Source organism: Suncus etruscus, chromosome 5 (genome assembly GCF_024139225.1).
Source record: "Suncus etruscus isolate mSunEtr1 chromosome 5, mSunEtr1.pri.cur, whole genome shotgun sequence".
Classification (NCBI taxonomy): domain Eukaryota; kingdom Metazoa; phylum Chordata; class Mammalia; order Eulipotyphla; family Soricidae; genus Suncus; species Suncus etruscus.
This window is the reverse complement of record NC_064852.1, coordinates 15,181,385-15,208,149: the sequence shown is the minus strand read 5'-3', so window position 1 is coordinate 15,208,149 and position 26,765 is coordinate 15,181,385. Positions and strand designations below refer to the sequence as shown.

Here is a 26,765-nt window from a genome sequence, read left to right as displayed (position 1 = left end):
GGCCCACTCTGGCTCTGCCTGGCTAAGCCCAGACACTTCTGTTAGGTGAAAAACACAGGAACTCAGGCCTACATGGGGTTACGGGAGCAGAAACCAGCACCTTGGAATCGCTGAACTTGCCATGAGCCTGAACCAGTAGCTGCTCTTCCACCTTCCTGGCCCCCAGGCTACAACAAACAGAAAGTTGTTTCCTCACACTCAGGCCTAGGGCAGGGAGAGCTGCCAGCTGTGCCAGGGGAGGGTTTCAAATGGGAGATTTAGGGGAGAGGGCAGATTCAGCAGAGCTACAGTGGGGTCCTGAAACAGAGGAACAGATTTTTTGTGGGAGAATCTTCATGAGTGGGATGTGAAAACCAGCTGCTTCTGAACACTTGTAGGGTGCAACACCAATGGAGAATCCAGGGTCCCGAAGCCCAAGAAAATGCCTGGCGACATTCCTTCCTGCCCCCCCCCACCCCCCAATCCTGTTCATATTGAGACACTGAAGACTCTGCCGGCAGAGACCAGCAACAGGCTGGGCTGGTCAAGGGGAAAGAGAGGAGAGTGCCTCAGGGAAAGCAAAAATTATGGTGCAAATCCCCCAGAGGCTTAGTTCACGGATAAATCTGAGGCAGGTAGATTGTCCACAGAGCCCCCAAAGAAAACTGTGAATGGGAGTGGGGGGTGGCAGGCTCGGTACTGCCTGGATACAGTCCAGAGATTAGGGGCTGGGGGCTCTGCAGACACTAGCCTAGTGCTTCAGTCCTACAGAATCAGCAGACCCAGAGCTGAGGGCTAGGCTGAGGGCTATAGACAAAACCTGAACAAAAGGTTGGAGAGGGAGTACACTGGGTGTGGCCCCAAACCCAAATCCCAACACACAAATGAAAAAAAAAAAAAAAAACCCTCAGGATCTGGGTTTTCAACTGCCCTGGGCTTTCCTTCCAGCTCAAAAAGAAATATAGCATTGAGAGTCAGAGTAATAGTATATAGGGGGTCGGGGGCTTGTCTTGCAATCAGCCAACCCTGGCAAGATCCCCAACATTCCATATAGTCTCTCTTCAGCCTGCCTGAAGTGATCCCTGAAAGCCAGGAGTCAGTTCTGAGCACTGCTGGATGTGGTCCAAACAGCAAAAACAAACAAGCAACAACAAAACAACACATAACATCTGTTCCAATGAGCCATGCTTTCTGGGCATCCACCATAACACCCCTACCTGGGGTGAACCTATGGTCCTCAAGCACCACGAGGCTGAATACAGCACTAGATCAAGAACAGACTTGAGTGGTCTACGTTTCCCAAATCCACTGGGGAGCTTAAATTAAATATAACTCATGCGTTATAAAGGCAGGGAAATAGGACCCCGTGATGTCAAGAGAAACCATAGTCAACAAAACCAGACTAACCAATGACATAGACCAGGAGTAAGTCAAGATCTAAATCAAGCAGAAAGTCTGGAATCCAAAAAATACGCTGACAAAAAGCACACCATGATCACTCCTGATAGGTGTGGTAAGTGGAAGAGCCGGAAGGCAAGTAATGAAAATGGTCCACAGTGAACCATGGATGAAAACAAAACCTAAACAAAAGGAGCAACTGGTAAGACAGCACCAGGTATGCAAACTGTTCCAGAAAAGGAGTGGGAAGAGAACTGGGCAGAAAAATACATTTGAGGGATTAATAGCAACAGATCTCCCACTCCCAGCTTTAGTGAAAGCATCCCATGAGGTAGGCAGACCAGTGGAGTGTGTGCGTGTGAGAGAGAGAAGGGGGGGAAGGAGAGAGAGAATAATAACAACAAAACCCCACAGCAGCTTCATGCAGCTCAAGAAGAGTTCAGCCCATCCTCCATCCTGTGCACGTCCCTGGACTCTGGCAGGACCCAGTCCCCAGGAAAACCCCAGGCCAGCCAGAGACACACATCAGCCCCCTGCAGTGCACAGCCTCCCTTCCAATGGGAGGAATGTGGCTTCTCTTCACCAAGATGGCAGTGATGTCTGTAAGATCGTAGCGTCTTTGGGCAAAGGCAGAAAAGCAGAGTTGAGTGTAGTGGCCTGAGCAGAGCAGACCCATCAGCCCTGAAGACCCCATTCTGGGGGTAGAAAAAGTCCACCCAGAGTTCTCTCTGAACTCTCTGACCCCAACACCACCACCTCCATCACCATTATCCCACTGATTTCTTGTTTGGTTGTCAAGTAGTAGTAAGGGCTGACTCCAGGCTCTGTGCTCAGGAATCTCTCCTAGCTCGGGGGACCACATGAGGGATAAAACCTGGGGATAAAACCTGGGCTGGTCATGTGCAAGGCAATCACCCTAGTTACTCTACTACAATACTGTTACTCTACAATACTGTCCCCCCCCCCCCCCCCCCCCCGTCCACGTAAGCCCAAGCCCTACACAGATGGGTGACCTGAGCCCCTCACTGCCTTCTAATAACCATGGGAGCCCTGGGAGCCCGGCAGGGTGTCTGGGACCAGACCACTGGGGCTGAAGAAGGGATGCAGAGTGACCTGCATTTCTATCGTCACAGCCTTGGGGGCTTCTCCAGGGGGATCAGAGGTGACAGCCAAAGTAGAGGTGGGGCCACCGGTGTGTAGGCCATCTGAAGTAGGGTTCCTCCACTGTCCACCAGACCCTACTCAGGGAGCCAGGGGCTAGCCCCATGACCTGAGCCAGAGTGGCAGGTCTTTGCCTCAGCAGCGCACACCCGGCCTGGGGGAGTGGGCGTGCCCAGAGTGGAGCCTGGCTGGGCCGCTGGTGCCAAGGAAGGAGGGGCCGGCCAGCCACAGTCCCTGTGACATCAGCGGGCAGCCCCTCCTCTGTCCGGGCGAGGGGAGGCCGGCAGCCGGGCTGAGGCCTGGGGGGATCCTCTTGCACTGGTGGGTGGAGAAGAGCCCGCAGCCAACCAGGGTCCGGCTGTGCTCACAGTTTCCTCCAGCGGGGCAGCCACACGTAAAGGCCCCACAAAGGAGTCGGGAGTTCAAATGAGGCTGCCGCGGGCCGAGCGGGCGCCTGGGGATGGTCCCTGAGTTCTGAGGGGCCGACGGCGCGGGACGTGCAGAGCATGGCACTGAGGCCACCCCCTGCCCCCGTTGCCAGCAAAGGCAGGTCCTGAGCGGTCCCAGCAGGACCCCGGCCAGCCCCCGCCCCGTCCCGGCTTGGCTGCCTTAGCCCAGAGGCGGGAGGCAGAGCCCAGCAAGTGAGCGAGGGAGCAGAGGCCAGGGGCAGACGTGGGGCTGCAGAGACGACAGACCAGGGACTTGGGCATTGTGCCAGGGGCCATGGATGGGCTGCACCTCTGACAATCCGCTGGGACGGGCAAAGCATGTGAGGCGCTGCCCGGGAGCCACACAAGAGAGAAGAGGTAAGCCTCCCCATAAGCCCCCCCCAACGCGGCTCCAGTAGCCAAACTGGGGGGACAGGGCCATGAGCCTGACCCAAGTCTGGGTTCAAGACACCTGACCTCCAGCTGTTGTGTGTGCTGCGCTGGGCTGCGGGGAGAGGACCAGGCATGTGTGGGACAGGACCCGGAGGTGCTCGCATCTTTGTAACGGGAGATCTGGGGTTCTGGGGGCTTCATGGGAGAGCTCCCCTCTCCTCCTTCATGTTGAGATTCAGGGGGCATCAGGATCTGAGCCCTGTATGTGCAAGCATACGCACGTGTGTGTGTGTGTGTGTGTGTGTGTGTGTGTGTGTATGTGTGTGCGAGTTTGCACAGAAGTTGGTAGGTGTGCAGGGGCCGATGGAAGCTCTGGACTCCTCAGCACGCTGGCCAGAGGCCAGACTGTGCCCAGGTCGAGGCCAAACCCAGCGGGGTGCTGCTGCAGGACGGGAGGCTCTCAGAAAGTTGCACCGGAGAAGCAGCTGGGAATAGAGGAGAGGAGCCAGGCGGGGACTCAGCAGCTGTCGTGGGACCTGGGTAGGGTGCAGCTCTGATGGAGCCTGCCTGGCCCAGGATGCTCTTGCTCTCACCCTCCCCACCCCCAGCCTGCACAGAAGCAGGGAGAGGGGGGAGGAGGGTGAATGCACCCCAGCACAGCACGGGGCCATGCATTCCGGTGCCTTGAAAGCACCCGGTGCTAGATAACATTCCCAAATAGCAACGACTCGCTGCCGCGCACACCCCTCTTCTCCACCCCCGCCCCCCATGATATGTATGTCAGGGGTCAGCCCTCGCCTCTGCTGTGGGATTACAGCAGCTCCCAGAGGCCAGTGCGGTTACTCAGGAAAGAATCTCCCTTCGCCCAGGCGCCCGAGGAAAGCTGAGAAGGTCACTTCCGAGCCTGGCCCCGAGCCCCCGCTTGCATCTCCGTGGGAAGAGGGAGGGCGAGGCCAGCTCCCTGCCTCTTCTCCCACAGTGGCCACAAACCCCCGGCAGAGACACCCTCTGTCCCCGTGTGGCCCTGAGTCTCAGTTTCCTTGGCTGCTACACAGAACCCCCCCCCCCCCCCCCCCAGTCTCCAAGCTGCGGTGCAGAAAGGGCTCGTGCTTGCTCTGGCTCAGGCACTTTCCACTGGTGGTGCTGTTACGGGTGGGGAAACTGAGGCACCTAGTGGAGGGAGGTGCCCCACACAGTGGTGCAGGCGGCACGTGGGTGGGCGGTGACCAAGCCTGGGCCAACATCTGTCATTGTGTCCGATCTGAGCCAGTGAAGTGGCAGATGTGAGGAACAGAGACCCCGCCTCCCCTGGCACCAGTGCGTTCTGCCCCAAAGGCTGCTGGTCCCTGTGTGAGTCAGGGGGAGCCTTTCTTTTGGGGGTGGCCTGCAGTGTCCGGGACCCTGTGCCACAGTAGGGCTGGATGTGCACCAGGGACCAGTCCTCATAGGTGCTTCCTAAAACCCAAGTGTCCACTCCTATCAGAACCTAAGGGAGTGTATGCTCCATGTCCTGCAGGCCTTATGCCAAGGGGTTATGAACCCTCAGCCCATGGCTGGAGCTACTCTGGGGATGCCCCAAGCTCGGGGGCAGTGGGAAATGCCCACTAAGATGTGCAAGTAATGCAGGCTGGGCAGAGGCTATGACACAGGGTGCCAGGAGGCTCAGGAAAGACAACTAAAGAGGGATGGGGTAAATACAGCGTGTACTGCTCAGGGCCACAGGACCTGGGGTGTAGGGCACAACTTCTGCCCCTCCACCCTGCCTGGAGGACCCTCACAGTACCATCTCATCACCACCCCACAAAGATACATGCTTGCTGAGCTCCACACTTTGCAGATGAAAAAAGCTTCCTTATTGGAAGCCAGAGAGATAGCACAGCGGTAGAACATTTGCCTTGCACACAGCCGACCATGGACGGACAGCGGTTCAAATCCCGGCATACCATTATGGTCCCCGTGCCTGCCAGGAGTGATTTCTGAGTGCAGAGCCAGGTGTGACCCAAAAACAAAAACAAAATCTTCCCTATTCCAGGTACACTCTTGATGGCTGATAGTGGGGACCCTGTCAATATGGCTCCAAAGCCCATTTCACCCCGACCCTTCTGCCCTGTCCCGGGGTCCCTGGCTGGCATCTGTGCAGCTGTAACTGGATTCACTGCTGCTGCCCAAACAGACGCATCTGCCCCGCCACCCACATATGAGTTCCAGCTGCATCCCTGGCCCCAAGACCTCCTCCACCTGCGGGCTGCCTGCTGTTCTTCCCTGGGATCCTGTGGGCACAGCAACTGCTCCTCATGGACAGCGGCCCTAGCAATTGTGGGTTATGTGGTGGCTGAGAGGTGCACCCCACAGAACTCCATTCCCCCTGTAGTTAAGTAGCCTTGTCTTGCCTCCTCCCGCAGCAACCCAGGCTCCACAATGTTAAAATGCCCGAGACACAGTCACAAGGTTCTTAGTGGCCCCTGGTCTACACCATGTTGCACCTGTGTCATTCCCAAGCCCTGTTAGAAGCTGCACAGCAGCATACAAGGCAGGGTCTCGACTTGTGGCTGTGTCTGGAGTCACAGCTCATGGGATCTTAAGTGGCCTCAGGAACCGTAGCCAGGACAAAGGCCCAATGGGGGCATTGGGTAGGTGTCTTACAATCACTAACATGCCCCCCTGTAGCAATTCAGCCCCTGAAGAGGTTGACTGATGGTGGAATGGAGGATGAGGACTTTTTCTTCCAGCTTGGAGCAAGCGTCTGCCACCCTGTCTAGCCCATGGTTCTGAGGTGAAACGGCGGGTAAACAGCTCGCAGACAGTCAGGCTCGTGGAAATATTCGCTTTATTCGGAGGACAAAACTGAAGTCCAAAGACTCAGCTTCAGTTCCAGCCAAAAAAGCCCCGGCCTTCCACAGACCCTTGTTTTTATACCCCAGAGTCAGGTACCACCCAATGGTGGGATCAGATACCAACCAATGGTGGAAGCAGAATTAGGTCCTACCCTAGGGTGGGGGCAGAATGCCAGGTCACACCCTAGGGTAGGGCACAATCACCAATCAGTTTAGGGTGAGTAACATAGTAATCCCCCAAAATATTTACATACACAACACCCCCCTAAATGTGAGAGCCATGCAGGGGGACACGAAGTCTGGGGAGTCTGGATGGGGAGGACAGAAAGACAGTAGCCAGTGCTGCACCCACTCGACAATGCAGGAAACAGATTCAAGGGCCCAGCTCCATCTGCCCTAGGTATGGCATAAACGGCTCAAATAAATTAGGGCACCAATAGGGTGACTTTGTTCAGGACACCCTAACAGAAGGGGAATTGGGGGGCTGACAAGTTCTGAGGTTCATCTCTAGAACAGAACCTGTCTCCTGCTGGCAAAACCAAGCAGAAATCTGGAGAAGAGGGGGCACTGTGCTGGAGACCACTTTGGCAGGAGGGAGGACAGGCCATGTCCCCCATCCAGCTGTGTGTGGCACTGCATCTTCTTTCTGTGGAAACCCCTCCCAAGAATAATCTGTGGCCTCATCTCAGGGATGCCTGAAGGCTTGCAGGAGGAACCCCATTCTAGTCCCACAAAAGAAAGGATAAGTCTCTGGGTTCTGCTGACTTCCAGGCTGCACATAGGGTCAGGCTGACATCTTGTGGATGACCTAGTGGCCAGATGGCTTATTGTGTAGAGGATGGTTGGATGGGTGGGTGGGTCGAGAGATAGGTGAATCGATGGATGATGGGTAGATGGTGGATGGATGAAAGGATAATGGATGAGTGGATGGATGGAATGGTAGATTGACGGGTATATGAATGGGTAGGTTAGTGGATGGTTGAGTAGATGAATGGGTGGGTAGAAGGGTGAGCCAATGAATGAATGGTTTGGGTCGGTCTCTGGATAGATGCAGCAGCCTCAGATTCCCACAGGAAAGCTTCCAACCTCAGAGCGCACAGTACTCTCCTTGGTACTATCCAGCTGAGATATCCCCACACCCACCTGAGGCCCTGCTGAACCCCAAGCCCTGGATCATCCCCAAGCTGCCCATCTGTTGGCATCTTGTGCCCATCTGTGTGTTGAACACATCTGCCCCCTCTTGTCTTCCCTGCAACGGGTCCTCTGGAGGACCCTGGATCTCAGCATGGTGGTGACCCAGGAGACCTGTTGGGAAAGTGCCCTGACTTTACTTACAGGGACTCCAGAATTGCATAGGCTGTGTAGAGGTGGGGATCACCTAAACCCCATGCAACAGCAATCTGGTGGGGACAGGCATAACTCAGGTGCTAGAATGGAGGAGGGCAAGCTGCCCTGGGGAGCAGGGGGAGGAGACACCCCTTTTGCAAGGCCTTTGGGTGACAGCCAGGAGAGGGGGCAGATGCTAGGAGGGCCACATAATACATGATGACATGGGCCCTGCTTTTGAGCAGACACCCTCATCTCTTGCCTCAGTAACCTTAGAGTTACTGGGATCAGGGAGGCAGGCACAGAAGTTCTTATCCCAGTGCTCAAGAGATAAGCCTTGTGAGCAAGGCCAGGGGCCCCGAGGACCAACTCCTCTGCCTAGCCCAGCAGGGCAGCTCCAGAAACCAGACCCCTGTTTCCCAGAGGCCCCCGGAGCTCCAGATCCCCACTGCTCCCTCCTACAAGGGCCATGGCCAACTCAGCAGCCAGAGTTGGGGCAGCCCTGAGGATTCTCCCTCTGCTGGCTCTGCTGGCTGAGGCTTCTGGCACAGAGGACGTGGGCTCAGGCTGGGGTGAAAGGGGACTTCAGAAGGGTAATGCACCATGAAGAAGCCACAGCAGCGTCCTTGTGCCCCTAGGCCATGGCCAGCTCCCCACTGTCTAACCACTACCCTCCCACTAGCATCTGATCTCATGGGGCAGCCACAACCCTCCTCCTGCATGAGCTCAGCTCTTGCCTGGAGCCAGAACTCAGGGCAGCAGAAGCAGAGAGCCCAGGCACCAGCTTCCCCGACCATTCCTCCAGGGCCATCTGGCTAGTCTTGCACCAGACATGCCTGCTATGTGCCTGCTACACTCCCGGGATGGGGCCAGCCCTGGCCACAGCAGCCCTCAAAGGCTAGGGAGACCGAATGGGTGGATGCCAAGAGCAGAAACGTGGCTCCAGGCCCCCTAACCCCACCTTCCCCCAATCCCTAGCGTTCTGGCAGGGAATGATTCACCAGTCCTCACCGGGAGGGAAGGCAGCAGAGGGTGGCTCAGCCGCCCTGGCCTCCAGGCTGGCTCTGAGTCACCCATCAACGGGATACAGTCCGGCGTATGTGTTTGCTTCAGGAGGGCAACCCCTACTGCTCATCCTGGTTCTGTTCATTTTGGGGTCTCCCCTTATGGCGGGTCCAGAAATTCTATAGAAGCTTATTCTGTGCTATCCTGAAGCCAGGACAGGGGCAGAGGCAGCCTCTAAGTCTGCAGTTGGGAGCATCAGCATCCCTATAGGGCCACCCAAGGCCTGCATATCACCCCACGCAGCAGTGTCAGGCCTGGAGTCTCAGCTGCCTGGAGCTGGGCCTCCTTGCGGGGAGAAGCACCAAGTTCTTTTCTGGGGTCTGAATAGACCCATGTTGCTCTATGGGGCAAAGCTTTGCTGAGAGTAAAAGGGAACCTCAGGGCTGGCTCATCATGTGACCAAATTCTTCCTTGGATACACAACTCATTTTGCTTGCCTCTCTGTCTCCCTTTGCTTGCTACCCTGTCCTTGGAGCAACACAAGTTCTCTTGTGAACACGGTTTCTTCCTTTCAGTCTCCACCCCCAAATCTAAGGAAATTTCATTCAGCAAAAATGATCTGGCTTCAAAAAAGAGGGGGGGGGCACTCACAGGGACAAATGCCCCCTTTGAGATAGCTGGCACAATCCAGAGACAGCCATTGTCATACTCTGGGGGGCACCTGTCGACTGGTCCTGCCAAGGCACTCTCACCAGCTGAAGGCTGCTGATTTGGGGGAACCACTTCACTTGGTCTATCCCCACTTCTCAAACCTCTCTAGCAGGAAAGACAAGCCTCTGGGCACTCAAACTTTCTACTCATCTGTCCAGGCAAGGCCAGAGCAAGCCTGCTTTTGTGTTCAGCCTGCCTCCTGCCATGGGTCCCCCAACACTGGACACAGCCCATCCTTGGCCAATGCTGGGCTCTCAATTTGGTTGATAACAATCATTCCTGCTGGCCTGAGGGTGGGGCGGAAGGCAGAGGTTTCCCAGGGCTCAGGGGTACAGGAGGCTGAGAGCACTCCTGTTCTTTGGGGTAAGGAGGTCGGAGAACAATTACTGGGCTTCCTGTCACCCCAAAAACATTAGATCTAGCTAGGGGTTCTCTCACACTGGCTCCACCATTCAGATGATGACCTGGGACCACATGACTCACGCACAGCCTTTTGACCTGGCAACTCCCCACATGCACATGGGGGGTGCTGGAGCATCAGCAGTGCCATCGCATGTCTGAAATAAAAACCACCTTTGTGGGGGCCACGAAAGCTGCTGATCCCATCGGTACACAAGTGAGCTGTGTTCTCCAAGCCTGCCCAGGGTGGGGACCCAGGGTCCCCATGTGCCCACACATGCCCAGCAGCCAGAGTCCCGCAAAATGCTGCAATGAATCCTGGATTCATTCAAGTTTCTGTGCTTCTGAGACTCACAGCTCTTTCGGGTCTGTGCACTAACCTGCATCCAATCAGACCAGACCAGAAGGGCAGAGGACACTCAGAGGTGACCAAACCTACTGTTCTGCAGTTGATGGGATGGGGTGTCCTCTGCCATGGTCTGGCCTGGGCCCGAGGTGTGTGATCCTGCACAACACTGGACAAGCAGAAGGCCCAAGTGGCCTACGGGGAGGGGGGTGGACAGAGGTTTCCTGACCCAAGTGCCAGGCCCGTCACATGTCCCAGTCACACCATCCCCCACGCCCCGAACGGGTACGGGTATTGGTTGGGGGAGCCCCTGTGCATAATGGAAACTCCTCAGAGAACAATGTGGAAAAGTCATTTTCAACAACCATTTTTTTTTTTTTTTTTTTCGATTTGGAGCCAAAGAAAACAGTTGGACCTGCTTGGGCTTTGCTGGTCAGAGGAAGAAACCGAGGCCGGGGCCGCATGGCTGGGACTGGAGCTCGGCCCTCTCGGGCCTCAGCTGACTGGAATGCTGGGAGGCAAGCACAGTCTCTGGGGATGCAATTAGCTGAATAAATACCAAGAGAGCAAAAGTAAACAAACTCATTACTGCCCATCAAGAACTGCCAAACTAGCACAAAACTGGGGAGGGGGGGTTGGAATCTCTAAGAAAAATAAATGAGTGTGGCCGACCACAGCCCCAGGTCAGGCTGGCTGGCTGGGCCCCCCCCCCCCCCCCCCCCCCCCCGCTGGTGGCACTGGCTCTCAACCACTTCTCTGTCTGTAAGCTGAGATATAGCCCTTCCTGGGATACCTTGCTCAGGGGTGTGGCAGGTGCCAGGCTCTGGGCCCTGTCTTTGCCTTCCTCTTCGAAACCCAGAACCTGGTGGTCTGGAGTCAGGGGTGCTGGCCCAGAGTGCAGGGAACTGGGTTGGAATGGCCTCCCCATTGGGACCTTCTTTCAAGCGGCAGCCTCCTCAGTCAGACAATTGCCCAATATGGTGCCAAGGGGCTGAAAACTTTTCTGCATGTTCACGGCCACGTCTGACTTGCGGCTTCATCAAACCATTGCAAAAAAATGGTCTCAAAGAAAGCCCAGCTCTGTCTGGGGAGATGCTGGGAGCATCCCCACCTTCCCTTCACCTACCCCTTATCCCACCACCTACCCTCCACTGAGGCTCAGGGAGGTTTGAAATCAGCTGGTGCTAGAGCCAAACTGCCTCCCAGGCTTTGGCAGCTTTGCAGGCAGCAGCCCCAGTGCATGGTGGGGAGGTGAGCGGCTGGCTGCTGCAGGTGAATGGAGCAGCAGCAGCAGAACCGAGTGAGCAGTGGGAAGGGCAGGCAGCGAGGCCAGGCCGCCTGGGGGAGGGCGCTCCTCTCATTGTTCTCACAGCCCTGGGAAGGCCCCAGTGCTTTGGAAACCAGGCAAACACATACACACAAACTCAGCCTGTTTCCAGCAGCCCTACCTGGAGGCCCCAGAGTCTCCAGGAATCCTAACCCTTTTCTCCACCCGGCCCGCAAGGCCTGGGCTGGGTTCTTCCAAGGAGGAGGAAACAGCTCTGGGTCCCTCCCGCCCCATTTGGTATCCATGGAACCCACACCCAAGCACCCCTAAAGAAACCCCCAGAGTAAGCAGGTCCAGTGATGAGCAAAGAATGTGGGGCAGAAAGTGATGATGATGATAGTGATGATGTAATTATTATTTTCCTTTCTAATTATGAAAAAAGTCACGCTGCATGTGCATTAGACCAGTCACATTCCAGTGTGAGCCACCAGTGGTACGCATGGCAAGTCAGGTGTTGAGCAGGTCTTTGGGGCAGCCACTGAGAGCCTCATGGGCCAAGGATGTGGCCCCACACTCTGGCAGCATGTCTGGGGCAAGTCTGTACAACAGGCCTCTCTGTACAAGGGAAGGGACAGCATTGGCCTTAGAAAGGAGCTGAGAATTCAACCAAGGAGCCAAACCTCACTGTGCAAATGAAGCACAGCAAGGGCAAGCACAGTGGTACATGGGGCTATTAATAGTGTCCCACACCTCCAGGCCCCAGCCCGCCTCTAACACCCACTGCAGCTGCTAACGGGTGTGTCCTAATGCCCGCCCTGTCCCCACTTATTTAGGGAGCCTCTGGATTCCTGCCTTGGTCAGCACTGAGGATGCAGCACACACACACACACACACACACACACACACACACACACACACACACACACACACACACACGCGCGCGCCTTGGTCAGCACTGAGGATGCAGCACACACACACACACACACACACTCCGGGGCTTTCATGGCACTTATATTCCCTGCAGGGAGACCCCATGTGTGTGACTCTGAACAGGGTGGGGCCCAAAGGGGTGGGAAGGTGACAGTTCCAAACAAGCAAGGGAAGAGGGGGACATTTCAGCAGCAGTGAGGAAAGGAGCCTTCTAGTCCTGATGACTGTGCACCTCAGAACTGGAACTGGGGTGGGATGGGGGAACAGCTCCAGATGGGGGGGCACGTCTACCCTCTCCCCAGTGGTGCAGCAGGTTCTCACAGGGTCTCATGTGGGATGAGGACAAGAAGATCAGGCAGCTGTTGATAGGAGCTGGGATGCTGTTCCAGCCAGGGTAGACAGGAGGGAGAATGGGGGGGGTGGGTGGGACTGGGGACAGCCTCAGGGGAGCCAGACGTGATGGACAGGAGAAAGGGCAAAACAGGAAGGCAATGCGGGACTTTAGGGACTGTCTGGGAACAGCTAATGAGCTCTCAACTGAACAGGGAGCTAGAATGAGAAGACCCTGGGAGGCCATCTTTGGCAAGTCAGGTTTGGAATTTAACCACATGGCACTCAAATCTGTAGTCAAGAGAGGAAGTCGGGGGTTTGGAGTGTAGCAAAGTGGTACGGTGTTTGCCTTGCATGCAGCCGACCTGGGACAGACCCAGATTTGATCTCCAGCATCCCATATGGTCTCTTGAGCCTAGGAAGAACCCCTGAGCGCAGCCAGATGTAGGGTGGGGGAGAGGGAGAAAGAGTGAGAGCGAGAGCGAAGAGAGAGAGAGAGAGAGAGAGAGAGAGAGAGAGAGAGAGAGAGAGAGAGAGAGAGAGAGATCTCCAGGCTAGAGGGAAAAGGGCTCTGATTCCCAGCATCCCATATGGTTCCCCAAGCCTGCCAGGAAGAACCCCTGAGCGAAGCCAGATGAGAGAAGGGGGGGGGGAGTCTAGGCTGGAGGCTAGAAAGGGCTCTGTGACCAGTGTTTGAGGACCCCCAGTGCCACACAACAACTCCCCTCCCAGGTGAAGAAGAGTCCTGAGGATGGTGCTCCAGACCCTGGACTAAGCAGCAAAGAAAACTGAAATGAAGCAGATGGGGAGGGGAGGAAGAAGTGGGCTCATGAAGGGAACCCTCTCCTGGACCAGTCTGGGGGAGCAAAGGTGGACTGGAAGGGACCCGATGGAGAACTGGCCACTGGTTTGGCAAGGTGGGGCAGGGCTGGGAAGGGGTGGGGTGTGACCGAGTGGGGCGGGGATGGACAGGAAAGGGGGGGCAGGCCAGGAAGAGGCGTGCTAGACCCAGTGGGGCAAGAAAGGGCTTGGGAGAGTGTGAGGGTTCCAGGAAGAACTGGCAGCTCTTGGAGGGTTTTGATACAGGGGGGGAGCATGAAGCAGCAGTCCAAGAGTGACCGACCACTCCCTGTCCTCACTTGGGGTCAGCATAGGGCACTTTCTCAGGGAAGCTGTCCTGACCCCCGGGGAGGCCAGATTACCCCAAGCCACCCTGGCGCTGCCTTGCACAGTTCGGACGAGGTCCGCTGGGGGCATGCGAGAACCGGGGTGGGCCCCGTGTGAGCAGGGGCACCTCCCGGCACCAGACGTGCTCTAGGGAGCCCCGGTGAGGACACAAGTGGGCCAAGAACTGGTCTGGAACTAACCCAGAGACACGTGCCTGACTTCGGCCTCCCCTCCTGGTTTGATCACGATCGGGATGAAGCAGTTACGAGCTGCTGCAAATATTTGGCCCCAGAAGGGCTTGGTTGTTTGTTCCTGTTTGGGCTGAGTGGCCGGAGCCACGTGACTGGACACAGCCTTTCAGTGACGCTGTCCACGGCAAAAACGGCCACATTCCACGCAGGGCCCAGCGGTTCATTCATTTAACAAGTATGTGCTGGACGCCTGCTTCATGCAGCACCCTGGTGGGAGGGAGGTGGTTTGCAGGACTGAACTGGACACAGCAGATATCCATAGAGGGGATGGGGTACCGCTGCAATGGGGGTGCAAACAGGGTTAATAAGGGGAGGTCCTGGGGGTGTGGAATGTGGGGGCCAGAGCCTTTAATCTGGGGGTGTGGGAGAAGGGAGACTGTAAGAACGTGTCTTTCAGGGTGGGGTGGGGGACCAGGAGCTCAGTGAGCAGCCATGGAATCGGGGTACAGGATCATGCATGCCTCTTGCCTGCAGGAGCCCCTTCGCCTCTGGGGATCTCGAAGCTACACTCTTTGGGAAGACCCGCTAGGAGGTAGGGTGGGTAGAAAGGCTGAGGTCCAGGGAGGGAAAGACACCCCCACCCCTGAGGCTGAGCCTCTCGCTTCTGCTGCCTTCCAGGTCCTCCCAGGCTCTGTCCACAAGGAATCGTTCCCCTTCCCGAGCACCATGAGGCCGCTGGGTGTGACATGCTGGTGGCTGGGCCTGCTGGCCGCCCTGGGAGCAGCGGCCGGCCCCAAGGAGGGCGGCACAGCCGAGGGCACGGAGGAAGAGGAGGGGTCTCCCGGTGAGTTCATCTACCTGAACCGGTACAAGCGGGCCGGCGGCGAGGCCCCGGACAAGTGCACCTACACCTTCATTGTGCCCCAGCAGCGGGTCACGGGCGCCATCTGCGTCAACTCCAAGGAGCCTGAGGTGCTCCTGGAGAACCGGGTGCACAAGCAGGAGCTGGAGCTGCTCAACGGGGAGCTGCTCAAGCAAAAGCGGCAGATCGAGACGCTGCAGCAGCTGGTGGAGGTGGACGGCGGCATCGTGAGCGAGGTGAAGCTGCTGCGCAAGGAGAGCCGGAACATGAACTCGCGTGTGACGCAGCTCTACATGCAGCTGCTGCACGAGATCATCCGCAAGCGCGACAACGCGCTGGAGCTGTCGCAGCTGGAGAACCGCATCCTCAACCAGACGGCCGACATGCTGCAGCTGGCCAGCAAGTACAGAGACCTGGAGCACAAGTACCAGCACCTGGCCACCCTGGCCCACAACCAGTCGGAGATCATCGCCCAGCTAGAGGAGCACTGCCAGCGGGCGCCCGCCGCACGGCCTCTGTCCCCACCACCACCCGTGGCTGCCTCGCCACCCCGGGTCTACGCACCGCCCCCCTACAACCGCATCATCAACCAGATCTCCACCAACGAGATCCAGAGCGACCAGAACCTCAAGGTGCTGCCGCCCCCGCTGCCCACCATGCCCACCCTCACCAGCCTCCCGTCCTCCACGGACAAGCCGTCGGGTAAGTGTGGGGAGCTCTGTGTGTTTAGGGGTGGTGGGGATGAGCAGAAAGGCCTGTGCTGGTTCCCAGACATTCCCCCCGGAAAGGGGAGCAGAACTCTAAGCTCCAGCCCCTGAGGGGAAGCGAGAAGGTGTCTGAAAGGGGTGCTCCAACATGGCACCAGGAAGAAGGGGGAGTGTCCGAAGAGAACAAGTGCTCCCCGGCTCCTGGCAGGAAAGTTTACAAGGCCTGGAATTCTCTGGGCTTTTCTAAAAGCTCAGAGCTAGGGGGAGGGAGGGATGGTGCTGGAACTGCTCCTGGTCTGGGCCTGGGGTGGATGGAGCTGGCATATCGAATGTGTTATCTGCATGAGAAAGAGAAAGGGAGAAGAGAAGAGAGAGGAGAGAGGAGAGAAGAGGGAAGAGAGCAAGAGTGAGCAAGAGAGGAGAAAGAGAGAGAGAAGAGAGGGGAGAGAGAGAGAGAGAGAGAGAGAGAGAGAGAGAGAGAGAGAGAGAGAGAGAGAGAGAGAGAGAGAGAGAGAGAGAGAGAGAGAGAGCACTCCAGCCAGGAAGGACTCAGCTCTAAAGCCCAAGTAATGTATTGTGGTTGAACTTTTCCACTCTGGGCTCCTACAGGGGCAAACACAGTCACTTTCGGGCTCTTATGATGGGGATGCTAGTACGTTTGGGAGCTGGACTAAGAGCCTGGACTGGGCACACCCCGGTCCACCAATCCCTCCTCTCTGCTGTCAGATGGGGTCACCTCAGGCTGGGTCTGAGCTCTGGGCTCTTCCCCACCCCTTGTGGAGTGCAGGGACCCTGCAGTGCTTGTCCTGTGGGACACAAGCCCAAACACTACACTGTACCTTCCCCCAGCCAAGGCCATGCAACCTCCCACCCCCGGAACATGCATGGGAGACTCGATTCCTCCTCACAAACAGCAGCCGCACATCTGCCCTGAATCAGAGATTTGGGAGCCGCTTGGTAGGATAAGCAGGGAGATGTTTATACCGAAAATATCCTGTTGTCTGTCTGTATGCTTCATGCTTAAAAAAAAAAAAAAAAAAAAGCACAGGCCTAGGAGGAGCTACTCTGGCTGATTCCAGAGGGTGGCTGGAACTTTGTGCTGGGCAGTCTGTGGCAAAATTGGGAGGAGGCGGGTGGAGTGGAAATGGGTGCTGGACAGAACCCCTATGGGCCTCAATTTTCCCCACTGCAAAATGGGGTTGGGAACAGCATCCCTGAAGTGTCGCTTCCTGGGCAGATTGATGGTAGCAGGCCACTGAGGGAAGAGCCCTGACATTGGGGGGTCAGGAGGTGCAGAAGAAGGTACTGGATGTGGTCCTTTCGAGTCAGTCCCTCACGTGACAGAAATTTGTTAGAATCATGTTTCCAGTATTTGTTAGAAGGTGCAGAATCTTCAACACCAGCCAGCACTGGGAGGCTGGAAGGTAGGGAGGATGAGTAGTGTAGTTACTCAAGTGATACTGTGAAAGTCTCATTTGGGGGGGGGGCTTTGAAGGGGCCACGGGGACACCAAGGTAGCCTGGAAAAGAAGGGAGGCGTGGACAGAGGAGGGGACGCAATGCTGCATCATGAAGGAACTACATCATGAAGGGCTTAAAGAGGGCATCTGGGAGCTGAAAGGTCTTGGGGACTCAAGGGCCTAGGAGGCCGGTCATGCCTCCCCACCCCATCATACCTCACAGGGCTGAAACATCCGTTTTTCAGGCCTGCAATCTAGCACTGGCTGAGTAATCCCCATTCACACTTGGCCACGCACATTAGTGTCTCTCTCTCTTTTTCTTTTTCTTGGTTTGGGGGCCACACCTGGCAGTGCACAGGGCTTATTCCTGGCTCTGAGCTCAAGGATTGCTCCTGGTGGAGGGCAGAAGACCAAGTGGGATGCCAGGGATGGAACCCAGGTTGGTCGCATGCAAGGCCAGTGCCCTCCCTGCTGTAGATGGCCCTGACCCCTTAGTCTCTTTCTAAACAGCTTCCCAGATGTAGATGCTGCCTTTCAGGATCAGAGAGGGACAGAGACAGAGACAGACAGCTAGCCTAAGTAACACACAGGGATGGAAGGTGGTGGGGAGGCTCCACCAGCTCCGCCAATCAGCCGAGCGCCCTTCTCTGGTCTGTTCCCAGAACCTGAGGGCAGGTGCGGCTCCCCCGAGACAAAACCTCCCTCTGTGTTCCTTGCCCAACAGGCTCTTTGTTCCCAGGGATGTCAACTGAGCCAGGAACACCTTGGCAGTCAGGCACCTTTACTCCGCAGCCCTGGCAGCGCACGCACCTCGCATTCCACAACCCCCAGTCGTAGTCCTTTTCCTCATTGTCAGTGGGGCCACTCTGTCCCAGCCAGACTATGAGAAAGAGGTTGGCCCCGGGCCATCAAGGGCCCCAGTGAGGGAGGCCCAAGCTGCTCTGGGCTTCCCAGATATCTGTCTACACTTTGTGCTATCCTATGGGGATCTGGTTGGCCTTGGAGGGGGGAAGAGTGTTTGAGGGGCCTTGCCTGGGGGCCCTGCCTAAGGCCATGCCTTGGCTACCTTGGGCAGCCAGTTGTGCTGCTTTCCCTTCCTCTTGTTCTCCTCCAGCTGGACATATACATGCACATGCACACACATGAAGGCTGCTCTAAAAGACTTTAAGAACCAGCAGGAACAGACCTTTCTCGCTACTTGTCTCTTGAGGGAATATATACTGACCTGTCCCTGCCAATGGTTTCTCTGGGGGCAGGGCAGGTCCTTAGGCTGATCGAGGAACTGTACTGGTAAGGGGCTGCTCACAACCCTCACGTCCCCCCTGCACCATGACACCCTCAGCATGCCAAAGGCAGAGCCAGGCTGATGCCCAGGGTGGTTAAGGAAGTGGGCCCCATCAAACAGCAGCTAAGCTGGGCCCAGGCTCAAATCTAAGTTTGTTCCCAAACACTCCAGTTGGTGCCCATCTCTGGGAAAGGTGAAGAGGTGAGTGGGTGTGAAAACGGTCCCCTAGTCAATGGTGGCCTGGGCCCTGGAACCCGGGACCACTGGCACATAATCATACCCCATGTTGGAACTGAGATTAGAGAAGAGCTGGGGGCACTGGTTATCAGAATTTCTGTCTCCTCCTGGCCTCATTCTGGAGGGGCTGTGAGGAAACATGGGAAGCAGAGGAGATTGAGCAGAGTCCAGGGTCTCAGAAAACCCGTGCCTTTGCTTCAACTCTGGGTCATTCTCCCGAAGCCCTGGACTCAGCAGGATGGCCTTGCCCCTCAGCTGTCTACTCTTTCCCAGTCTGTGGGAATCTGCAGCAGGGCTGGGATGGGCAGGTGCAGAGTTCTGGGGCATAGGTAGGTGTGTGGAGAGAAGTGGCTCCCTAAGACCCTTTAGTAGTGGGAGGGAGTGGGACTGTGATTGCTCAGGTGGAAACACCCCCAAAGCAATCTGGACCTGCCTACAAGAGAATGCAGGTGCCTGGGGGAGGTTTTGTGGGGGTGGGTTCCCGCCAAGTCAGCCCTTGGGGACAGCCGATCCCTGGGTGGTGCGCTCCTCACGCTGTGCCGCACGTCTGGATACTAGAATGTTATTGTTGAACATGAGACTCCGAATTCCTGAGGGGCGACGTGATCCAGGAGATGTTAGAGAGGTTGTATGAGCTGCCTGATCAACAAGGCAATGAGGGCTTGCAGAGCTGGGCTAGTCTCCTGGTCTCACCCCCCACCCTGTCCTGGCTCCCCCTACTCCCTTATTATACCCTTCCCCCTTCCCCTGCATGGCTGCCAGTCATTCTGCCCTGATGGCTCAGGCCTCCCCCAGGCTCCATGCTGAGACTTTTTTCCCCTTTACCCACCCACCCCAAGTGTGGAAGGCAAGAACCACCTGCTCTTGTGAACACATCTCCAGGTTTAGGAGACTGAGTCAGTCTGGTTGGGGGTACCTGGCGAAGACTTCCCAGAGGAGGAGGCAAGATATGGACATGAAAAACCAGTTTCAAACAGGGAACTCGGCATTTTCAGAGGAGAGATTGAGAGAACAAAAGAAAAGACAAAAATCCTAGAAATGCCCCACCAACTTGCTGGTGGTCACTTCTCAAATAGATCAAAAAGAAAAATCATGGCCACTCAGGCAGTTTCGGGAAAAGAGGCCCCAAACATGGACCTGTGAGCTGGTGTCTGTCTGGGAAAGAGCTGGAGGTGAGGGTGGGGAATCCCAGGACACCACTGGGGTCCCAGACATGTGCTGTAGGCTGGGAGACATCACTTTCTAGGTGCCTCTTCCCAAACCAGCGGGGACCTGCTCATTGCCCTCCAGGGCCCTGTGGAGCCTCAATGCACAGCCTGCCCCCTCTCCCCAAGGCACCTGGAGCTTTCTCTTCTATCCCATGGGTCCTAGGGTGACAGTTGGGAGCATCTACAGACAGTAAGCCCCCCTCCCCTTACTAAATTCTTCTCAAACTGCTTTCCAGACATCGTTTTTCTGCTCCAGCCCAAGGGGCCTGGTAGAGAATGCAAGGAGGGGAAGGAGGGGGACCTTGGCTTATAACAGTGTCCCCAGGCAGCCACAAGGGCAGCAAGGGGGCCTGAGCTCCAGAGGTGCCCTACCCCAGAACTTCCAGAGGCCAAAGGAGAGGGTCACTTGCCATATCAAAGGTCTCGAAACACACCCTCCCGTGTTGGCACCCAGCAGGTCAAAGGCAAGCCAGAGCTTTAATAATTTTGCTTCTGAAATGATCTGGCCAAGAGCAACGCAATTAATTTCTGGTTGGCTCTGAGTCCTCAGCGAATATGAGGCACGTTCAGGAATTCTTGGGAAGTGAGAAGAAGGAAAATAAAAACTAAAAACCTTAGCCCACAAATTTCTTTCTAAAAGTAATAACTTTTTTTTATGAAGATTAAATTTCCCGGTTAATGAGCTTGACAAGATGTTCGGCTTAGTAGAAATGCAATTATATACTTATAAATTCCGACTTTATAGTTTTCTTTTCATATTTTAGGGTCTATAAATGTCTTCAAGCCTCAAAACCCTTTTCCTGAGCTCTGTGGCCCCAGTCACCGTGCCCACTACCTGAGGAACAAAGCGGCTGATAGGCCCTTTGGGGGATGATGTAGGTATCGACCCCATGGGTCCCCCACCCCACCCCAGCGGCCAAGTATCTCATACTCCGGCTCACTGGAATGTGGGACTAGTAGAATGAGACAGTTTGTCACCACCACACTCTTCCCCTGGGCCTCTGGATCCTATCCTAGGCATTCCATTCACACATGCACTCATGGCCCTCCCCATGTGGGGCCCTCTATGGTGCCCCCACAAGTCCTGCCATAACCAAGGTAGCCTCCATACCTTGGTACGCACTGGGGTAGGAGATTCAACTACTCCCTTTTCCTTCCTTGTTGGAGAGTGTGTGTGTGTGTGTGTGTGTGTGTGTGTGTGTGTGTGTGTGTGTGTTGTTGGAGTGTATGTGTGTGTGTGTTGTTGGAGTGTGTGTGTGTGTGTCTGTCTGTCTGTCTGTCTGTATCTGTGGCAGAAATAGTACAGCATGGCATAGGGCTATTGAACCCCTCCAGGAGAGATTCCTAAGCATTTAGCACTGAGCTAGGTATAACTCTGTGCACTGCCAGGTGCCCCCCTCCACTCTTCAAAGGTAAAATAAAAAATATTCTGGGGGTGACACAGAGAGATTTCTGAGAAAGACCACCAAAGAGTCCAAAAGGCTCCAAATCTCATGTGAACCAGAAGGTGTTGTTGCTGTTGGAGGAGAAAACCCCCTTTTCACAGGGCCCAAGAGTCTAGGAGGAACAGAAATGACCCCCAAACATGCAGACATAGGGTACAGAGAAGAATCTGGATGCCCACCCACTAGCATCTGGCCTCAGCAGAGCCCCCTGGGGGTCCAGGCCAACATTTCTGGAGTCACATTTCCAGAGAAGGGAGCTGAGTGCTCTGCCTCTGTAAGATGAGACTGAGGACCCTAAACAAAGGTGTTCCCCCAACTTCCTCATTCCCTAAACCTCTTCCTCTGATATGTAAAAGCCCACATGGATTACTCAACCTTCCCCCTCCTGGTATTGGGAAATTCGTTTAAATAAAGAAAAAAGTTCTGGCTATTTGCTGGAGCAGAGAGAGTGTGAAGCAAAGGCCACGGATGCCATTTTCATCCTTTCCTGACTTGCTTGGTATTATTTCTCTGCCCCTACCCTGCTTCATCAGGCCCCTTGCCTAAGGGGTGAGAAACACAGAGTGTGGGGTGAGATCATAATTTATGTCAGCTAGTCTCATCTTACATGCCTCCCTTTTCTTGAGAACTTGGGGGGCACGTCAGACGCAGAGAGGACCTGGATGTAGGGAGTCACAGGGACTGGCTGCCGGCAGATCACACCCTGGTTTCCTTGCACAAAGAAAGGCATTGAGCACTGAAGGGCTTTCTGAGGGTGTCTCTGTTCCTCATACACAGCCAGGTCCCTCACAGGCCAGTGCCCCAGGAGAGGAGGATGGAAGCTGCCAGGGCACGTGGACCCCAAACTGACCCCTGCCCACACCTGCTAGCTCCACAATATGGCTACAGCTTCCCAGAATCCTACACACCTGGAAAGAATCATCAGGTTTATCTTTGAGAAAATGGGGGAAACATCTCTGTCATAAAAGCCATTGAAATAACTGAAAGACAAGCAAGGGGTACTGAAATGTGAGCCAAGAAGACACACAAGGACTAAGGAATTTTCTCTTTAAGATCCAAGACTGGACATATGAAAATTTATGTATGTTATTCCTTATCTAGCTGCCAGGCACCCAGGCCGGTTGGGGGCTACCTAAGTCTTGCCTCAGGTGGGGGGCAGGTGGAGAGGGCTGCAGGGGTGGGGAATGTGCTAAACCATCCCAACCACCTGCCCTGACATCCCACTCCCTGGAAGTGCTTGGGGTTGGGCATGGGACATGGGGACGGGACTGGCACCGAGGCTCTCATCTGCTGGCATCTGTGGACCTTCTGCTGTTCCCCCTTTGTCCTCTGCCTGTGAGGAACTCTTCATGTCCATGTAATGGCTGAAATTGTGAGAGCATCTTTCTGAGTATAGAGGGGCACATGGGGATCTGGTGCTGTCCTCCAATACATAAACCCCTAAACCTTCTAAAATACCTTCCTGTGAGAAAGATCCTCTTTTTTTTTTTTGTTTGTTTTTTTGTTTTGTTTTGTTTTTGGGTCACACCCAGCGGTGCTCAGGGGTTACTCCTGGCTGTCTGCTCAGAAATAGCTCCTGGCAGGCATGGGGGACCATATGGGACACCGGGATTCAAACCAACCACCTTAGGTTCTGGATAAGAAAGATCCTCTTAATTAGCTCGGAGGAAGCTGAGACCACTGGCAGCACCATGCTGCCCCCTTCCCAGGCTGTACCCCCAACCCCTCCAAAAAGCTTTTTTTCCTCTCCAAACTTCCCACATGCCCTGGTGGCTTGGGGCCTCTTTCCCATGGTGGCTGTGTGGGTCTGGGGGTCCCCGTTACCAGCATTGGCATCAGTGACCCCCTGGCTCTTCACCCATGGATGGGTACAGATGCCACTTGTTCTCGGTCCCTCTCCTGGCAAAGAAGGAAGCAGCTGCTGGTGGCACATCTGTACTCAGGGGGATGCCGGGGTCCCACACAAATGGAGAAGGGGTCAGAAGGTTCTTTCTGAAAACATAGGGAGGAGCTGCTGGATGGCCCTCAGGTTTATGACTGGGATACTGACCAGACAAGGGCCAGAGCTGGGTCTTCTGTGGCTCCTGGTGGGGGTACAGAGCTGTGGGATCAGGAGGTATCCTCAAAGACCTTGATCACCCCCCTCTCCCAGTGCAGCCATCCCAGGTGAACTCACCAAGTGCACTCATTGGCCAGGCAGGCATATTAAGAGGGGGTCCAGGAGTTCCTGAGGGCAGGGCCCAGGTGGGTGGTGGCATGGACACAGGGCAGGAGTGTGACTAAGGTGGCTGCACTGTTCCCCAAGGCCCATGGCGGGACTGCCTGCAGGCACTGGAGGACGGCCATGACACCAGCTCCATCTACTTGGTGAAGCCTGACAACACCAACCGCCTCATGCAAGTGTGGTGTGAGCAGCGGCAGGATCCAGGGGGCTGGACAGTCATCCAGCGGCGCCTGGACGGCTCTGTCAACTTCTTCAGAAACTGGGAGACCTACAAGGTGAGCATGGTGCTATGACCGCCCCATCTTTCCTCTGCCTCCCCATCCTCCCCCGTCTAGCTTTCATGGCACCAGAGACCATGGTCCTTCCTGTCAGGGCTGGGAAGAGAGAGCAGAGGAGCGGAAGGGACTTCGGAGGCCAAGACTAAACTAAGGAACCCTATTCAGAGCCACCCCATGCTTTAGAACAATGGCCCTCAAACTACGGCCCGTGGGCCACATAATGTATTTATTCCCATTTTGTTTCTTCACTTCTAAATAAGATATATGCAGTGTGCATAGAAATTTGTTCATAATTTTTGTTTTTACTATAATCTGACCCTCCAACAGTCTGAAGGACAGTGAACTGGCCCCCTGTTTAAAAAGTTTGAGGACCCCTGCTTTAGAAGAAGGGGCCTGTCCCCAGGTCCCCATGCACCAAAGACTCCCCCACCCCAGGTTAGCACCACATCATGCCTGTACATTAACTTAGGCAGGTGAGGGCAGCCCCATCTGTCGGGTGTCTCTGTCTAGGAGGAATGATACACCCATTTCTCACCTCCCCACCAGCAAGGGTTCGGGAACATCGATGGCGAGTACTGGCTGGGCCTGGAGAACATCTACTGGTTGACCAACCAAGGCAACTACAAGCTGCTGGTGACCATGGAGGACTGGTCGGGCCGCAAGGTGTTTGCCGAGTATGCCAGCTTCCGCCTGGAGCCCGAGAGTGACTACTATAAGCTGCGGCTGGGCCGCTACCATGGCAACGCCGGGGACTCCTTCACCTGGCACAACGGCAAACAGTTCACCACCCTGGACAGGGACCACGATGTCTACACAGGTATGAGCGGCTTGGTGCCTCAGTTTCTCCATCCAGTGCCTAAGAACAAGCTTTGCCTGCAGGGAAGGGTGGGGGTTGGAGAGTCTGAGAGAAGGTGCTCTGAGGGCTCCTTGATGGGGCTCTCAATCCCCAGGCCCCCGCCTTCCTGTACAGATCCTCCCTGACACACATCCCCAGAACCAGAGCAATCAAAAGTGGTCGCCAGGGGCCAGAGAGATAGCACAGCGGTAGGACATTTGCCTTGCATGAGGCCGACCCAAGTGGGACGTGGTTTTTGATTCCTGGCATCCAATATGGTCCCCTAGCCTGCCAGGAGTGATTTCTAAGTGCAGGGCCAGAAGTAACCCTTGAGGGCCAATAGGTGTGGCCCAGAAACCAAAGAATCAATAAATAAATAAAGTTAAAAAAAAAAAAAAGTGGTTGCCAGGAACTGCAGCCTTGGCTGCTCACCCGAAGATCAAGAATCAGACCATGGGGTCCCCTTGGCCCCGGAAGTAGCAAAGTCCCAGTAGAAAGTGTGCATGTGGGGTGCGTGCCCACCTACATATGGGGTCTGCATGGGGCCACAATGATGTCAGGGAGAGGAGGCGGTCTGTGAAGACATGAAGAGTTAAGAGCCAGCGTTCTGGGCCTGGACCATCCCTCCTGAGTCCACACAGGCCCTTACCCACCATTAAGGCCTATCAAGACAGGGATGTGTTCCTGGAGCCTCCTGCCTCTGGTGACCCCACATCCAGGTCTGGGATCACTCTGGATACTGTCTTAGAGCTGGGATGCTCATGTGATTGGGCCTCAGCAGGGTGGGTGGCTGCCACGAGCCCACACACAAGCTCAGGAGGCTGGCCTGACTGACAATCACATCCTCCCACCTCTCCTGCAGGAAACTGTGCCCACTACCAGAAAGGCGGCTGGTGGTACAACGCCTGTGCCCACTCCAATCTCAACGGGGTCTGGTACCGTGGAGGCCACTACCGGAGCCGCTACCAGGATGGCGTCTACTGGGCTGAGTTCCGAGGAGGCTCCTATTCGCTCAAGAAAGTCGTGATGATGATTCGGCCCAACCCCAGCACCTTCCATTGACCTCCCCCTGCGCCCCCACCCTGACCATGCCAGGGGATGGTAGGTGGGGATGGGCTCTGAGATTCCAGCATAGAGTCCACAATGTTCTCACCCCCTACTTGGGTCTGCACCCCCAGACAACCTTGCACCCCACAGATAAGGCAGGGCCCCCCACCTGCCGACTGGTATCGTCTTAAGAAAAATGAGGCCCCTGAACCAGCTCCTGGCCTTGTTTGCTCCCTCTTTGGCACGTGGTAGGGTTTGCAAGCAGACACGCACTATCCCTTCACTTGGATGCCGCAGGTCTCTGTGCAGACCCCTTAACAGGCAGATTGGTTTGGTCCAGACATGGGGCAAATCTTCCTTCTTCACGGGTGTCCACAGCTGGGAGCAGCTCACAGCCATGTGCCTCCGGCTCCACGCCTGCCCCTTTGGTCATCTGTCTGTCCATACGTCCACCTGTCTGCCCATGTGAGATGTCAGGAAGGCCTCGCATCGGAGTTCTCAACAGTCGGGCGTCAGAGCTCCCGTTGGTGCCTCATCAAATCTCTAAATGCCCATCTCCATTTCTCTCTGCCCCTCAATGCCCGTTCTCAGGACGCAGCTAACACCTTGCTCCACTCTGCCGACTCACTCAGCCCGGCCCTACAGCCTCTGAGTGCCAATTCTGGCCAAGCCCAGCTCCCAGGCCGGTGCCTACCCCCCCCCCCCAGTGTGCCACCTGCTGCCCCCTCCTACAGAGAGGGGGACATGCCACTCTGTTATTCTGCCTTCACGTTAGCCAACTTGACCTGCCGTTTTAGCCTTCACAGAAATCATAACCGATGCCTGGCTACGAGATGACTCGACTCAAGCGCCCCAGAATGGCGAGAGCGAAGGCCCCAGTTCTCAGGCCAACTAGGACCTTCATCTCCCCACTCCCGATTCCCCCCAACATAGTGCCCTGCAGAACTGGCCACCCCTCAGGGTCCCGGAACCAGAAGGGCCCATTATGGTGACACAGAGGCAACGGGCATCCCCTTGGCCACCAGGCAGCCTCGAGTCCACAGAGACCTTGAGGCCTGGAGCAGCAAGCACCAAGCTGCACGCTGAGCCCCTCCCCGAAGAGGGGGTACGTGCGGGGCGGGGATCATGTTACCTCAGCACCCCTCCACGTGTCCCGTGTACGCATGTTTCGTGTATGTAGCAGAGAGGATTTTTTTATTTGAACATATTCCCAGACAGCCTTGTAATGGCACAAACCTGCAATAAAGGCCACGAAGGGCTCTGCCATGGTGTTCCTGCTTTGTGTTTCCCCTGGGTCAGGGCATAGGTACAGG

The 26,765-nt window shown here is 55.8% G+C and overlaps 2 protein-coding genes across 5 annotated transcripts in view; one reads left to right on the top strand and one right to left on the bottom strand.

The window, feature by feature from the left end:
* RALGPS1 (Ral GEF with PH domain and SH3 binding motif 1) overlaps positions 1 to 26,765 on the bottom strand; it is a 230,184-nt gene that overhangs the window by 63,114 nt on the left and 140,305 nt on the right. The window lies entirely within an intron of this gene.
* Positions 14,592 to 25,781, top strand: ANGPTL2 (angiopoietin like 2). The gene is made up of 4 exons (XM_049774174.1): positions 14,592 to 15,429; positions 23,374 to 23,567; positions 24,117 to 24,387; positions 25,268 to 25,781. The coding sequence occupies exons 1-4, from the start codon at positions 14,592 to 14,594 to the stop codon at positions 25,465 to 25,467; spliced, it is 1,503 nt and encodes a 500-aa protein (XP_049630131.1). The 3' UTR covers positions 25,468 to 25,781.